At 38.5% G+C, this 18,204-nt stretch overlaps 1 protein-coding gene across 1 annotated transcript in view; it reads right to left on the bottom strand.

Moving 5' to 3' along the window:
- The window catches only part of LOC6034605 (elongation of very long chain fatty acids protein 6), a 76,652-nt gene extending 58,983 nt beyond the window's left edge, over positions 1–17,669 (bottom strand). The window contains 2 exon segments of the mRNA XM_038261936.1: positions 11,463–11,848; positions 17,507–17,669. Coding sequence (XP_038117864.1) covers positions 11,463–11,635 — 173 coding nt within the window. The 5' untranslated portion in view covers positions 11,636–11,848; positions 17,507–17,669.
- Positions 17,670–18,204: the final 535 nt, after the last annotated feature.

Below are 18,204 nucleotides of genomic sequence, written 5' to 3'. Positions count from 1 at the left end.
TTAACCATTTTTTTCGACACAAAATCTGTCACCATTTCCTGATGAATATTACCATCAATTTTTTTTCTGTGTAATAAATTTGACAAAGAATATAAAATTGAGCCAAATCCCTGTTGAGAAGATGGTAGGTTATTTTTTTAATGAGAAAAAAATTAAAGCACATAATAGAGTCTCTTCCGATATCCGAACATCTTCTTCTAAACTTCGACGATAGAGGTACTGTCAATCTCGTTAGATAATTTGGCTTCCCCCGTTCGGCTGTGTAGATTCAACGGAAGTCCCCAATCAATGCTTTCCACAATTTCTTTCGCCAAGAAAATAGTTTTGCAGGCGTCCAGAATATCAATGAGATTGGGTCACGCAAGCTATGTGTACGTTGAGTATCGTTTGAGTTTGCATAAAGCTGTGAATCAACATGCATTCTAATGCAAACAGGTATTTGTGGCTTTATGAATGAAACTGCGTTCGTTGGACTCCTTCTCGGATCACTTGCAGAAAGGTTCGCGCCAAAAGTTACGTCTCGACCAGCACCATGTGAGCAAACCGGTTTGTGTTAGTTCTATTAGATAATCTTCACAACTAACAGCACGCCGACGACGACAATTGACTGAAACGCTCACTGTCTCGAGGGGGCGAAACTTGGCTCGGCTCGCGAAATGCTCTGTTGTACCGGCAAAACGAGCCGAATTACTTAATAGCTGTGCGGATGGCCGTTGGCTGCCCCGGAGGTCTTCCCGATTGACCGCCATCTAGCGCGGAGGAGAACGCCGCGATTACGAGTGTCCTCCCCCTCGGGCGATGATAGCAAACGGGCTGTGAGCGTGAAATAGGTCACAGTTAGTCGTTCGAAGTAGTGGGACACTATTGCTGGAATGTTTGTTTGAGTGACGAAGTTTGATGTCTAAGACTTCTGGAATGTTTTTTTGTGTAGTATCTTGAAGATCATGAACAACTTCGTCGGACTACAAAGCAGAGTATTCAGAATCTTTATAAGTTTAGGACATCAAATTGGGTCAAAGAATCTTACGGTATCCCCATCAGGAATGTCCCTCTTACCAATGGATCCATAGTGAAGAACTCTACCATTCAACCAACCTCTAGTCAGGTCAACCAGGTTCGCTCAGCTGATTACTTAATCTCCATTGACTTTCTCGCTCACACTCTCCGCAAACCGTTCGGTTCGTGTGTATTTTGCGAATTTATGCGAACGCAATTCAGTCGGTCAAACTGGGCTATGTTAAGGCGATTGACCTACTTTTTCCCAAAACCAACACCATACTCTACCCTACCCTGTGACCATCGGGCCGTCGTCGTTGAGCCACCACACGACCAACAACCGTTCAAAGGTGGCGCAGAGAGTGTGGTCGGTACTAGGTGTAATTGGTAGCAAGACGCGAAGTTGGCTGGGAGGTCCCAACTCGGTAAAAGCTCGAACCATTATTGCACACAGTTCCAGCGCAGAGTACGAGAGACTCGCAGAAACGAAGCTAGCGAAATAAGCTTATGTAGACATCGCGAATCGTTTCGGAGGAGCTCGGAGCGAAGAAACGGATTGCCAATAGGACTCCTTGAACGGGTGTTAATTTTGACATTGTCTGGCGGGCCTAACAATCGATACGATTCAGCAGAGTGAATCACACTCAAACAAGCGAGAAGCAATTCACAATAACACACTCACGAATACACGTTTAAAAGTCGAGGTGGAAGAAAAAGAAGACGAAGAAGAAGTTTGCCAACATGTGGCGTGTGTTATTTGCGAAAATATTTGATGCACGGCTTGGCTCCGGTTGCTTTTCCATTTCGTTTGCGTATGTTTTAATTTCGATTTCTACACATCAAGCAAGTTTGTTTGGCTGTGATGGAACTCACTTTGGGTTTTGATGGTCATTGGAGTATTGGAACGGCATGCCAAGTAATATGAGACGTCACAAAATCACAACATTGGCGATTTTCGTATGGAATGCTGTTTGCCTTTTAACAAGTCGTAACACTCCCTTTCGATGAACACTGAACACACGACAACATCTATGTTCTATAATTTTTCAAACTTTTAATTTATTTAAGTTTTATTTGAGATATCCATAATATTCGGATCAAGCCGGATCATCAAAGTCATGAGGAAGGCCTAACGTCATGATTCGAAATCCGGACACTTAGTAGCATATAATTTTTGTTATAGCTGGCAAAAAATCATGCAATAAGTTGGAAATGTAGAAATATCATCAGGATGTAGTATAAACAGTCAGTTTCAAGAAAATACATGCAAAATATGTCTTTTCTAACAATTTTTCATCAGAATTTTAAAATTAAAATGACTTGTTGTGCTTCGAATCCCGGACACTCGATTTTACTTATGAATCGCACAAAATTGGACTGAAATGTTAGTGAATGGCATTCTTTAGGTCTCAAATAAGCTGTTAACATCAAAACAATCGATAGTTTATATAAAAATTTGCTAGAATTTAAGGAAATCGAAACCATACATTTCTGCCTTGCCTTCCCGGTGCTTCGAACGCCTATGAAATATTTCAAGTGAAATGTTTCGCATTTTTCCATCGGGCCGATGACAAGCAGTAAGGATAAACGCATATAAGAGCTTGACATTTCGGTCAAGTAGGTTTCCCATAGGGACGCACAGTGGTTCAAAAGGCTGTTTTGACGAACTTAATTGATTAGAGCAAAAAGTAAGCATTTTCGTGCTTCGACATGTTCTACAACTTTGTTCAGCGTTGTCATGGCCTACTTTTGGTGAAATTTGTTTTTCAAAATACACATCACAGCAGGCTATGGAATTTCTAACTTTTGACAGTTAAGAGCTAGAGCTTTGGTGTCTTCGGCAAAGTTGTAGGGCTGAACATTTCCACAAACTTTGTCGAAGACGCCAAAGCTCTATCTTTGCGTTGAATACCGTTTTGGAACCTTTTTCATAAATCCCTGCCAAAAAACAGTTTTTTGACTAAAACTATGTTGAACTTTGATTTTAGACGATTACAATATTCAGAAGAGTTGTCAGTAATATCAAAACAAACAACTTTGTCGAAGACGCCAAATTGATAGGAGCTACATGTGATGAGTTATAGCAAGATTTCGTGATAATTTAGCTAGTTTTCGAGCTCGGTATACAAAGCCTCGGGCAAATTTGGGCAAAAACCCATACAATAGGCTTCAAGTATGACTATTCCACTACAAAATGCCGGGTGAATCATTCGTCCGAAGGGTTACGGTCATAGATTTACGAGCACTTTAATTTATTTTATTTTTGATGACTATTTAAATGCATTTAGGACACTTTTAAGGCACATAAGCCATTTTTGCGATTTATTCGGACACACGAGGCGTGTAGGCCAGACTCTTGTGAAAATTTTGATGTACTTTGGAGAACTTTTTTTTTTTTTTAATCAGCCTTTTATTTGAAATTGCCAAAAATAAGTGTGTTAAGCCGTTTCAAAAAAATTACTCTTGATTCTGAGATTTCGAAAACAAAAGTTACAGAAAATTAAAGTTCATAAAAGTTAAAAAATTTCAACATTGAAAATCGAATCAATTGTTTCCGATATATCCGTGAAGATATGGGTTTCGCCTTGTAAGCGGAAGGTGATGGGTTCGATTCCTGTCTGGCTCGGCAAAGTCAGATCCCTTCAAAGAGTTATTCTACTCAGTGGGAATACTGACCGGTAGGGGATGGGTTTCGACTAGCGGCGTGCTGGATTTCCAATCCAGAGGTCGTGAGTTCGAATCTCGTACCTAATGATGCAAAATGCCTTCTGTTGAAATGAAATACGAAATTGAAAACTCGAAAAAAATGCGCAACATGCTGCCTTTGGTTTGTAACTTTTGAAGTTGTACTACGGTTAGTTATAACTTCAAATAAGTTTACTGTTCGGTTGGTTGACACCCGGATCAGTTAGTCGTTTGGATGATCTAGAACTTTAAGATTTGAAAACAGTGTACAAAAATGAAGCTTCTTGGATGTACTCCAGCAAAAAAGTGCATCGAGAAAGGTTACGTTGATCTGGTTGATTCTAAATTGTAAGTTCCAAGTATATAGCAAGAAATTATTTTAACAAGTAGTTCAAGTTCTTGCTCAAGATTATCCCAGAAACCGTAAAGCAACACTTAAGAGATTGAATAGGAAACTTAAAGACAATATCCATAAAGATTTCCTAGCGACAGTGTCAAGGGCAAATCTCACATGCAAGTACTCGTAAAGCTCAAATGTGACCATTGTTTGTCCAAAGATTCACACATTCGGTATGGCACCGATTGAAGTGTTTTTGCATACTCAGCGTCGTCTCAGCATCTCCTCCACGCTTACGAAGATAGAACTTTACAGTTCTCACCGGCCATCTCCAGCAGTATGACACATATTTGCACAGAATAACGAGAAACGTCCGGTCGAATGACGTCTCGACAGTGTTATCAAGTTCGATTGCCTCTCAGCTAACTATCGATATATTTGCGAACAATTTCTAGGAAGGGTCACACCCCGGAATATCACGTCTTACACCGCCATGTTTGAGACGATCCTTGCACGAAATAGAACCGTCTAATTACGCTAATTGTTCCCGCTGAATCGATTCAACGAGAGTGGCGCGCGTCCAATCTAGTGTCCCACCTCCGCAACAACAACAACAGCCGCCAGAAACATCGCGAACTTTAATTCGATAATGCGGTGTTCAAATTTCGTAAATCGTCGCTCTCACTCTGACCCCGCCGCCGCCACAGCAGCCATGGACCAAGACGGTTGACCTCGGCACACAATCAGCAGCGCAAATGCTGCCAAGCCGGGTTGATCTGTTTTAATTAACGAAATGGTTGGATCGATGATGCTGCCGGTGTAAGGCGAATTATTTTCATCTCTCTAATTGCGTGACCTCGGGGCGCCCCAGACCGTGAAACCGTGATTATGCGAGCGGGCGCGTTGGTTGACACATACCGCGGTGGATCCATTACGCGGTAACTGTACAAGAGTGATTTTGGACATTACGTGTTGAGAGTTAGCGATGTGTGGAAATGGTTTAAAAATAATATTTAATCAGCATAGCTACAATGCGGATCCAGTATGTAACATTTCATGCGTTATTACGCAAGATGAGACAATTTAGCGTTATGAACCATTAAGTTTTTCAAATCTCAAAAGTTAATTTTGTATAGAAAGAAGATGACTTTGTCCTTTTCATAGCATCGTTGCTCGACAGGCATCGTTGATGATTTTATCTTAAGGTTGCCTCTTCTTTTAACGAAAGTTTTCCTCAAGCTATTAAACTGTAAAAGGGCTAGAGCTTTATCTGCAGAGTTCCATTTCACTGATGAATAAGTGCCATATTTTAATAGTTTTTAAGGGTAGTTTGCAATCATGAAAAAGAATGACCTCCGTCACGCGATCTAGACTTTTGATTACTCAGAGGAACGAAAAAAAAACCCCGCAACCATGAGCCGTAACTCGATTTGCATAGTCTTCGTGACTTTGCGGTGGACTTTTGAGGCGCCAAAGAGTCTGGGTATATTTGGTTATGTCTTTTTAACTTATCTTATTTGACCTGTTCAGACAATTTTGATTTTTTTAAATAGAGCACAAAACAATAACCAGTTTACACTGCTCTCCGATCTAGTTTGATGCAACAGCAGCAGAAGTAGTGCACTCAGTTCAGAGGGTCCATAATTGGTCACTTCCTTTCACTATACGTACCGCCCTGACTAGACTATAGAGAAGCGGGAAGTGCAACGGTCAGCTCCGCCGAGGTCGGCTCTTAAGCGTGGGAGTGCATTACGTGCCGGCCTCGTTTTTACCCTCGTGCAAGGGAGGACACTTTCCGTGTTTCAGTATCATCACACAAATGTGATTTCGAAATGTTCTTCTACCCTGGTGGTGCAACAACAAACAACACAAAACATGGCCAATGTTTGTTGATGCAAATGGATCAATCTACATTGAGCTTCATGTAAAGTGACACTGTTGTCTGTTTGGAGAGTGACGATCCAAGTTTCCCGATAAATTGAACAAATATTGCTAGTTTTTTTTTCTAATATGCGTTCAACATGAACAAGTTTAGCTTGACCTCTCTTTAGGTCACGACAACCGTGTCAACCAAACCTGACGGAAGGGATTAGACATTCGACCACAACTCAAAAGTGAGGTACCGCCCAAACCAGTGTGGGGACAACTTTGACTTTGAAACAGGTTGTTTACACTTGAGGCGATCCTGTTTGTGCAGCACAGCCCAACCCGACACGTTCCGGCAACGAAATCTTTCGAGTGCAAAGCCAAAAAATCTCAAGAAGTCAAGACAAACCGGCCACTCAGCCCAACTCATGCCTCATGATGACTCTTTCATTTTAACGATCGCCTCAACTATTGTTCCGAGCCAGCGAAGATCGTCGACACGTTTTGTGAATGAAAAAAAAGAGAAGCGATCTAAAACGCTCAATAGAGGCGGTAATTAAAAGCGGTTTTATTCCGTGCTGATCCGAGCGATTCTTCCCTTTTGGTTGACAAACCGACCCGACGAATCGCTCTAACGACCGTCGTCTGGAATTAATTCTCACAGGTTGAGCGCGCGCGCGATGATGTTTGCGCACAGTTATATGTCATTACAAGACAAACTCTGCTAATTTTTACGTACGAGTTTTTTTTCCAACAGTCATGGCGTTTAACGACGGCACAGACACACATGGTGTCTGTCTAAACATTGGAGTTTTATGAGGGAAAACGCGGAACCGGCCAAACTCTTGACGCAGTTAATAAGTAGTTGATGAACTTCTAAAATATCAGCTTTTGCACAACATGGAATGCAAATTGAGAGGTATGGAGAAGGCTGTTCAGATCCGTCTATTGTTTTTATAAATTGTCCTTTATAAAAAAATCTGTAAAAATATCTAAGTGATATCTATTTGGACACATATTTTATTGAAAAAAAAACTTCGAATTCAATTCCTAAATAGAGACGAAATTTTTTCCCAAGAATATCACGTAAACTTCAAATTGTTTTGTTCTGGAAGCTGTTTATTTCTACAATATAACTCGATTGACTCTCCCCACTTCTATTTGAAAACTATTGTTTTATTTTAGGAAACCTTTGTTCATTAATTGATTGATTTTTTTTTCGATATTTCCGTGGTAACAGTTCAATAGGACGAATCTACGTTTGTAAACAAGCAGTCTATCCCCCTCTTACTTTACGTGAACTGTCACTTGAGCAAAAGGGATAGACTGCTTGTTTACAAACGCAGATTCGCCCTATTGAACTGTTACTACGGATTTAATCATTGACATAATTGTGTAAAACTGTTTTGAGAATAAAAATATCATGAAATTTGCCAACTTTGATTTAAAGCTTGATTTGGTTTTATTCAGCTAGAAAGCCTATGTCGCTAAACATGTTGTCCTGAACATTTTTGACTAATTCGTTGAATAAATTACAGATTAAGATTATCGTAATTTATTGAATGGAACAGAAATTAATTTTAAACTTCAGGTGTAAGATTATTTAAAACGCCTGGGCACGAAATAGCTCATTAACCCTCAACGACCCTTCTGAAAAATCTAGTTTTTAATCAATTCTAGTTTCAAAAGAAGTTTTGAATCGAAACGAAGATATTTACTTGAATCATTTATTGATAAGTTTGCCAATGTGGGGAGTAATTGTTTTAAAGTTTTGTTTAAACCGTGTGTCCAGGTTTACTGACCCCAGCAGGGGTAAAGGTAGGTCTGAAGCACACCTCATAGTGGTATTAATATCATGATTTGGTATCCGGTTGGTCTTAAAATTCGTCCGACATATAGATAAGGTCAAAGTCATAATTGAAAGCCTACAATTTGTTAGAGGAAATCGGGAAATTATGTACAATTTGTTTGAGGAGGTTTGAGGTAATGTATTTGAAACATTCAAGTACTTTACTAGCCGTAGTTTAAAAAAATGTTAAGAATTGTAGAACTAACTTAATTTATATTATTTTTCTATCTTATTAATAACAAGCCAAGTTATACTACATTTTGGTGTCCCCAAGTTATTTACATGTCGTTGAGGTGAAATACTCAATTCGGTTTAATTTGATCGAATTTATTTATGATAGACAATTTTAGAACTGATTATGCTAGATTTTTAATTATGGTTTTTAACTCCTGAATTCGGAAACAAAATTTCAGTGTAGAAACACAAAACTAAATTTAATATTGATATCAATTTAAAAAATATATATATATTTGGTACGATTGTTTGTTTCTAGTGATTTTTGTCAATTCTACTTTTTTTTTTATCGAATTCGGTAGTTGAAAAATCTATCGGTAAAGTTTAGATCGGTAAACCATCCGTCAAAATGAACAAAATTTTACCGAATTTCGGTTGTACGATGAACAATAATGAACATTATTACCGAATTTCGGTAAGTTTTCATCGAATTAGGTAATTTTCAGTTTACCGAACTATTCAGCAGTTGAAAAATCGGTAAGCTTTACCGAATTCTGTAAAAAATATAAGTGTGTATTATCAATCAACTGAATTCCCTTGTAGATTTTTTTTTGAAATATGGTTAAAACTGTTTTTCTTCTCTTTGAAGACAGTGTTACTTAAGTTTAACAAAGAAATTATGATTTTTTTTTTGGCATTTTCAGACTTCCTTTGATTTTTGTCACCGTCGGTTCAATATCAATGTTTTACAATTACCTTGTCCTTACACACTTAGATTTTTTTTACCGAATTCGGTAGAGTTCACCGAATTTTCAACTGCTGAAAAGTTCGGCAAACTGAAAATTACCGAATTCGGTAAAAAATTACCGAAATTCGGTAATGAAGTTCATTGTTGTTCATCGTACAACCGAAATTCAGTAATATTTTGGATTGTGTCACGTTCCCCAGAATACCATTCCCCAGAAATCCATTCCCCAGAAATCCATTCCCCAGAATGAACCGTTCCCCAGAAAACCATTCCCCATAATGCACTATTCCCCAGAAAACCATTCCCCAGAATGTACCCAGAAATTCCAAAATATTAAATTTTCTAAAAAAATTCTAATTTTCAAAATTTTCAAAATACAAAAAAAAATATGAATTTTATATTTTTTTTTATTTCAAAATTTTAATAATTTCATTTCTCTTTAATTTTGACTTTCAAATTTCAAATTTTTAAGATTTTTTTTTAAATTTTGAAATTTTTTGAGAATTTGAAAAATGTTTTTAATTTATGACATTTTCGAAGCTTTGGTTTTTTTGACTTACCATTGACAAATTACGATCGTAATATTAAGATCGAGAAATCTCGATCGTGATGCGAGAAATATAGATTGAAATATTACGCCCGAGTGCAATAATCACCACGTTAACTTGTGTCAGCAGTTATTACAAGGCTAGAAAGTTTTCCCTTCTTCAAAGAAGGAAAAACTCTACTGACTGACACAAGTTGAATTTTCCTTTTAAAATGGAGGAGGAGAGTTTTCCCTTTTTTAAGGAAGGGAAAATGTATAGCCTTGTGATAACTGCTGACACGAGTTTAATTTCCCTTCTTAAAGGAAGGGACAAAATTCTTGACCACTTACACAACTTTTTAAATTTGTTATCACTAGTCAAGAGAGTTTTTCCTTATGGAAACAAGAAAGAAAACAAGAAAAAAACTTTAAAGCGAAAATTCAACTTCTATTAGCAGTTATCACAAGTCAAGACAGTTTTCCTTTATTTAAAGAAGGTGAAATTCAACTTTTGTCAGGAGACCTTCTTAAATGAAGGAAAAATTGATCAGTAATTGTAAGTAGGCAGTTATTGTAAGTCAAGAGAGTTTTCCTCTCCAAAAAAGGAAAATTAAATTTTTGTCACCTTAAAACAAATTTAGAAAGTCTTCTTTTTTAGCGATTCTAATAATATTTTTTGTTGAAAATTCATCATGCAAAAGGCCCAATATGTCAAATGGAATTATACCAAATGACACCCATAATCCAATTTTAATTTTAACAAGCATTTTTCTTCTTGGCCAAACAAAAAAAGCATTCCCGGAAAAACAAAAAAAATAAAAAGAAACTGCAATTATTCGGCATTTATAAATCAAATTTAACAAGAATTTCTTAGAATAATAAAACGAGTCATAGGCCGAATTTACATTTTCTGTTATTTTCTCAAGAATTGTTGTCAAAAAAAGAAAGGAAAATTTCTTGGCATAGATAAAAATACTTTGTCCATTTTTTTAATATTTTCTAAGAAATTCCAAAAAATCTAATCTTTGAAATTACTTTGCATCAATTCCTAACATTTTTCGAGAAAGAAACTTTTCTGGGGAACGGTTTTCTGGGGAATGGTTTTCGGGGGAATGGTTTTCTGGGGAACGTGACACAATCAAATTTTGTTCATTATGACAAATGGTTTACCGATCTAAACTTTACCGAATTTGGTAAAAAAAAATCTAAGTGTGTAAATAGTCTAAACGTTCATACATTGTTTTGTTCAGATTTAATAAAGGTTTCCTGTAATTTGCATACTAAGATTTCGGTAAGTTTTTACCGAACTCGGTAATTTTCAGTTTACCAAACTGTTCAGCAGTTGAAAATTTGGTAAACTTTACCGAATTCGGTAAAAAAATCTAAGTGCATAGGAAGAAAATCCTAAATTTTTTATTGCTTGTATACCCAGGTGCACCAAATGAAAATGTCAAAAATCTGACAAAACGGCTCCAACTTATAATTTAATTCACAGCGGCTCTTGTTAAAGATTCAAAGGATTTTTTGTTTATGAAAAAAGAGTCAAGAGTTTTTTTTAAAAAAGGTCCCATAAACATATGAAACACAATAGGACCTTTTGAAAAAAAAGTCAAGAAATTATTTTGGTAATTTTTATGAACTTTCAAAAACAGGTCTTATTTTTTTTAAATTGCCCATTTTTGTTTACATTTCGCCCTGCAACTTTGTTTGTGCTTCACCAAATTTAATAAAATTTGGGGAAATGAAAGTATACATTCTACATGAACACCTGAAACTTAAAGCACCATGAAAGTTGTTCCAGTTCCGAGAAATTTGAATAAAAAAGTTTTGGTGCTCTGGAGTAACCACGTGGGGGAAAGAGTTAAAACCAATTGGCGAAGTATAGAAAAAAAGGAAGGTAAAAACTGCACAACAAATAAAAATAAAGTCGAGTCGAATCAAGAAGGAAATTTCAAATTAAGAAAAAAAAAGTTGACTCTATAGGGTTAACTAATTCCAAAATTAATTCTGTTAGACAAAAATCAAAATTTTCAAAAGGGATGTCAAATAATGGTTATTTCCTGAGCGAAAACCGGTCAAAATTTATGCAACAATCAAAGGGAAACCGGACACAAGCCCTATAGAGAACCTTCCCAAACGAACCACCTGACACATTCAAGGTCTGGGACCGAACCTCGAATACCTGTCACTCTCATATCAGGTCCCCAAAACTTCTTATGCAACCCCCTAGCCAGCCAGGTGTGGCTCAAAGTATTCGTTCGTTTCGTTTCGTTCCACTTACCTCGGTCTGTTTTGCATAAAATGCTGCCCGCCGAAGATCACCGCCATGTAGATGCCACAGTAGTAGAACACGTAGGTCCAGTTTTTGACCATCCAGACGCGTGTGTCCTGGTGGATGAACTCATTTTCAAAGTCGAAAATGTACGAGTAGTTTGGCGTGATCTCGATGTTCATTTTGGTGGCTGCTTGCTGCTGCTGCTGGATGCTGCTCTTACACTATTTTGTTAGACTATTTCTTTTCTTCCTTTTTTTTGGTTACACTTGCTAACTGCTGTTGCTTAACTTGGATCTATTATATCACTGGCGAGAGGGGGGCGCGCGCTTAATGGTGTTTGGCCACGCTTATTGATTTAATCACTGCCTGCTAGTGCTGGTGGTGCCCCTTTGCTTCGGTGGAGGAAAGAAGAAAAATAATCAAAAAAAGCTAAAGAGATTATCCAATCCGAGTTGAAGTCGCGGTCGGTTATCACTTCAAGCACTGACGCGACCCACTGCCACGGTCTCTATCTCTCTCTCACTTTCTCGGCGCGACCCGTAAACCGGTATCGCGGTTCAAATGTCGGTCCCCAAACGTCAAAACGCGTGACCAGCCAGCGTGCGGTTACGAACGAAAGCCCAACGGATCACATAAATTTAATAAATCGATTTCTCGTTCAAATCAATTCATTCAGTCTGGTTTCTTTTGGGGGGTTTGGAGCGAAAGAGAGTGTATATGTGCATGTGTTTGGGACGGGAGAAAAAGAGAGAGAAATAGACTGGGGCTTTTGGGGGGTTCCACTTTGTCTCACTGCCAGACGGCCGCGTTGTCTTCTTCGATTAAACTTATATCACACGCGATCACACTTTTCTTCCCAAGTCAGACTTGGAGCCAATCGTTCTTTCGGAATTTATCACAAGATAGCCAGTTCCGTAGACCAACCCGTATGACCTTGCATGAATCACTGAACTCACGTAGACCGGAGATTGCAACCACTTTCCCTTGCCCCAACTCATCTACCACCATCTACAAGAAGAGCGAGAGAACATCTACACCCTGGTCAAGGACAACCCCGGAACCCCGGAAACTCCCCACAAAAAAATCCGAAAAACCCGCAAATCACTAACCGAAGAGTGGCTGGCCGCTGGGTTTTCCTCCTGAAGCGCGGCTCTGACGCCGACGAATCTACGTGTGACAGGGGGTTGCACTGTGCACGGTCGATAACTGACTGGAAGCCGAGCCGCGAGTGGAGTCACAATTTTAAGCACCTAGGCCGAAAGCACGCGCGTCCGTGCGGGGATTTTCGGCTGTGCACGCGCGACCGACGGACCTCACACGGTTCGCTCTCTGCGTGGAGAGAACGAGACTTTTGGGAGAAGAGAGCGATTCTCTCATGCGGGAGGAGATTACTCAATGATATATCCAGGAGACGACGTGCCGGTCACGCAGACATGGGCAGCGGACCGTGTTGGTGTGTGGTGGTCCAGGATCGGTGGGGTGGATGTGGAGTTCTTTTGATTTATAAATCAGAATTGTTTGAATAATAATAATATAATTATAAGAAGTTTTTTCAAACAAACAATATTTTTCAAAAATGTATATCTCCAGAACTAGATTTGGCACCGGAACGGAATCGACGTAAAACCGTATAATGTGGCCCTCTTAAACCTTGCGGTTTCGTTAACGGATCTACAGGCGTGTATCGTTCTTTTTGTGACAAGACTCCGCCTCCCGGATCTCCTTAGTGTGAAGTAGAAATCCTCAAAGAGATCTGTCAACGGCTGGTGAGTGCCTCGAAATACTTGTCAAATCTGAGTGCCCTGATTGCAGAGACATCTAGGTCATAAAAATTTATATCCCTGATTGGTTGATTCGCAATTCGCAATTCGCAATTTTCAGTGTAAGAACGGGCCTTGACCGATCTTATGCACCAGGTTCCCGACGAACACGCACTGCCCTTACACCTACATCTCACCCTTGCTCTGAGTCAGTACGAGCAGCACGCTAGAACACGCTTTGAGTGTTCGTGCCAGGCATGCACACCTTCTTTTCCGGTTACGCATTTTAACTCGGCCGGGGGTGGTACATTACGTAGGGTTTGATGTAAGTATAAGCGCCTAACCATTTATAGTGTGCCTATCAACTTTCATTAAAGCAAAAACTGTTATATTTTAGTTTGAATTCAAAAACTAATTGTTATTTTACTGTGTATTGTTTACTTCTGAAATCTTTCCTAGTGTTGAGTCGTGTTTATCTGTTGCTATTTCTTCTGTCGCGGTGTTTTGTTACAATGTTTTGAACCTAAGCATGTTATTCAAAAGTTTACCAAAAGTACAGTAATGTTGTGTGACTTTGATCATTCAATATATTGAGTAAGGACTCAAACCTTACTTGTTTGAAGAAAAGGGCGTAGATTAAAACAATAGAAAATAAAGGAAAGCAAACTACATAAAGTTCGATACTGAAAGAATAAGTGTATGTTGAAGGAAAGAAGAGTAAAAGCTGTATGAAGTAGATTAAAAATATAGGCAATAATTTATGAAAAAGCTATCTGATAAAGGATAAATAATATCATATAAGCTTAGATAGCATTAATGACAACTTCAGGAGCCGATTGGGGATGTTAGGGAAAACACATAGCAGTTAAAACTGGCAAATAAAGTAGAGGAGACTTGACAGATAAGTGAAACAGGACTAAAGTAGTTGGAGATAAGAAGAAGAGATACTCCGAGTTGCGATGTTCTAGGTACATCCACAACAGTTCGTTCAACATGCTGTGGATCAAAACAATACCTTCTACAATCACAAATTACTTCCCTTTCCCACATTGCCGCTTTATGATGTAGTCCATGCTCTGCAAAGAAAGGGATGTTAGTAAAATATAAACACTATAAAATATCGATACAGTTACTTTCGTGAACCTGAGCGACATCAGGGTTTCTAATGTTGTTGCTGTTGTCTCCAGTGTGATAATATCACTCCAAAGTGGTTGTCGTGGTGCAATCGTTCTCCAACCGCAGGCCCAGACACGACATGAAAATGGAAACAAACAAAAACAAAACAAAACAAAAAGATGCATTAGTATAAGAAAATAAGAGAAACGAAAGATCATGCAATCAAAATAAAATGGTGGATAGTAAACAGAAGCAGAATTATAAAATCAGTTATACATAATAAAGAAATAGAAGATAGATAGTAGCTGAAAGTGGAAAGAAGAGAAACCCCTATTGCGATGTATCAGGTACATCCACAACAGTTAACTCAACATGCTGTGAATCAAAACAATACCGTCTACAATCTTCCCTTCCCACATTGCGCATCCCTTTCTTTTGGCCGTCTCTACTCTGACCCTCGCTGGTCAAAGGTTTACGAGTTCGTTTCCACAGGCCACCAGCAAGGTCACGTGTTGTCATCATGATGACGAAACCAAGCCAACGTGGAGGTACGAAAATGGGTAACTTGCAAGGAACCAGAGCAGCTGTTTTGACCAAGGTCTAGGTCAGCTAACAGCACTACGGGCGTAGTTCCGCTCCTTCCAGGATGTTCCTCACCGGGTGTCAACCGAAAAGGTATCATTTCACCCTTGGCCTGCACTTCGGATAATCGAATCACGAAAAAAAAATTTGTTCGTTGTCTTATTTTTGATTGTTGAGCTTTAGTATGACTGATTTAGAATGTTTAAATCCAAGGCTAAAATGAAGATGGCGAAATATTGAAAAAATGCATTTTTTTTTTTAAATTTCCAAGCAATCAATCATTCAAATTTGACTAAAATGGGATCGAAGAACTCGAATTTGATGTTTAAAGATGGAAGAAAAATAAAAATAAATGTTCGTGATTCGATTATCCGAAGTTCCATACAAACAAATCGAACTTAGGATAATCGAAACTTCGGATAATCGAGTCTGGACCGAGGTTTGGACTTTACGTGAATGTGGGTATTAAGAAGTTCATTTTTCGAGTGATTTTATAGCCCTTCTTCAGTAAAGCGAGGAAGGCAAAAATCGGACATTTTTATTAACGTGTTCCGTTGCCTAATTTATTACTGTTAAGCTTTAGAATGACTCCTAAACTACTCTGCAGTAATTTAGAATTTTTAAATCCAACTCTGCAGTAATTTGGAATTTTTAAATCCAATATGGCGACAAAATTACAGCGTTGAAATATTTAAAAAAAGCATTTTATAATTAATGTGCAAATTTGATGTTAAAAGAAAGAACACACATAAAGAAGAAACAAAATTGTTCATGATTCGATTATCCGAAGCCCCAAAAAAACCTTCGGATGATCGAACTTCGGATAATTAAAACTTCGGACAATCGAGTCTGGACTGTACCTATTTGTTTCCGAAAATTCTTACAAGTTTGCCGAAAACACCAGATCGATCAGATTCATCGATACAAAATTGTATGGAGCCGTGTATGGGAAAATAATTATGACTTCTTTTGACATAGGGAATACAAGGACGAAATTTCATCCAAATTAAAAAAAATTCTAAGAAAAGTCGACTACTAATTTGTTTTAGTCAGTTTTTTCCTTAAAAATTTTAAAAAAACGTTACAGAAAATCTAATCGAATAATCGAATCACGAAAAAAGTTGAAAAAAAGAACAATCAGAAATTCTATCTTAGTAATGACACCACCCTACCACACTCACCACAACTTGCAAACGGTTTGATATCATCAACCCTAATCGCGCGATGTCTGACGTAAAATACAGGTTTTTTCATCGTGTTGCTTATGCTCACACCCGCTCTCGGAGCGCGCTCGAAATATCTTCCAGTGCTCGCGCGCTCTCCTTCTCCAGGGAACAATCTAGCCAGTAAGCTTTTCCAATGTTGGCGCCCGGAATCGAGCGAGATGCATATTCATAAAGCGCGTTCGTGAGTATTCACATTATTTTATCCCTTGGTCGAGTTTTATGTCCTGATGGTTAAAGCTCAACTGGCTGGCGGTAACCCTTTTTTAAGCCCAACCAGTAACGGGTGTGTTTGCATGTGATGACGGAATTTTAGTGTATGGCAAAAAAGTCGATATCACACCGGGCTTATCGGTCACATGATAAGTAAATACCGGATAGAGCTTAGAACCGTTATTTCCAAACTTTGTGCCAATGATTCAAAATTTGTTTTTTGGCCCATAAAATTACTATTTTTCACTGTCGTAAGAATTGACAATGATGTTTCCCTTTTACCCAAATGTATTCTATTCAATGCAAAAATGTAAAACGATGTGAAGTAAATAAAGCAAATGTGATCAGATAATAGTAAAACGAAAAGTACAACAAAGATGGAGAGCATTTAGCTATACCACTTAAAATGTAGAAGAAATGTAATTATTATAAGAATGTTCAACAAAGATATATTTGATTTAAGGATCCACTACACGCAAATATTTTTTGCTTCGACTTTTTTACGGAAATTGTCATAACTCTGAATAGAAATCAGTTAGAGTCCCACTTTTTTGTATTAGGTCCTGTAAAAATGTTATGCAAAGTTAACAAGACCAAAACTGATCTGATTGTTTCAATAGTTCTTTCAAAAAGCCAAAAAATCTTGCGAAAATAGCATGTAGCAATCCAAAATTAAGCGAAATGAAACGTTTGAGATGGAACACCCTTTCCCAAGTCGGGACGTGCTATTCAAGTATCTAGTAAGTTCTTCGTCACGATAGCTATCCTTGTAGTATTAACACTGCAGCTTTTTTGATCAAGAAACTTTATTCTTAGGATGAATACAGAGAAAAGATAGAAAGCTTCTTGATCATCCTTAGATTAAAAATTTATAAAAACAAATTCAAAGCATCACGCCCACCGTGCGAATGATATCATCTGCTGATTGATACACACACCCCCACAATCACACAACCACACCTTCTTCATGCCGTCATCGTGTACGTGACTCACACAAACACGGTACCACGAGCACACTCACACCGGGTGCGGCGCGGTACCGACTTGACTCAATCAATTTTCTCCCCAAGGGAAAGTGGTTGGCCGGATTTATCAATGAACGCGATTTCTATTCCCCCACGATTGCCACATCACGAGAACCCCGGACTGTACGAACCGAACACGGATCCGTTTGCGAGGCGGAAGTGCACAGGAAACGCCGGAAGCCGGAAGATTTTGCAGATACAATTTTTTCGCCAACGAAACGCGGCCGCACACTTTTGCACACACACCAAACTTCAAACTTTCGCAAAGTGACAGGGACGGCGATCCGCGAAAATGACAGAACGACAGCAGACGCGTGCTTTCCTCTCTCTTTTTTCTCCACTCTCTCTCGGAGATGCCAGATGCTCAGATTAATATGTGCTTTACAGACATTTGAGCATGTGCCAAACCATGTTTTTAGTGTACAGATTTTTTGAGGTTGTGTCACACACTCTTGGAACAATAGAGCTTTATGACGTTTCGCGTACGCACACTAGCGCACCATTTGATTTTGCTGGCCGGACAAAATTTAACCTCACTTTTTTTCGTGTACGTACACGCAATACATGCGCACGTAAATAACTCTATGACTGTCAATGATGGTTCAGATTTCTGAATTCAGGGTCCAGAAATAGTAAATTTAAAAGCTAAATTAATCCCGATATTATGTTGAATGCCTTTACAACCAACATTAGGAAAAACATTTTTTGATCTGAATCAAGATTTTAATATTTTCTAAATTAAACATGCCCGTCAAATGGCCTTTTAAAAGGTCGTGTCATACAATCTAAGAGCAATGATTAAGGTCGTAGAAGGTGTCCTTTAGGTTTG

Source organism: Culex quinquefasciatus, chromosome 3 (assembly GCF_015732765.1).
Source record: "Culex quinquefasciatus strain JHB chromosome 3, VPISU_Cqui_1.0_pri_paternal, whole genome shotgun sequence".
Lineage (NCBI taxonomy): Eukaryota > Metazoa > Arthropoda > Insecta > Diptera > Culicidae > Culex > Culex quinquefasciatus.
The sequence above is the reverse complement of the archived record's forward strand: the minus strand, read 5'-3'. Positions and strand labels throughout refer to the sequence as shown.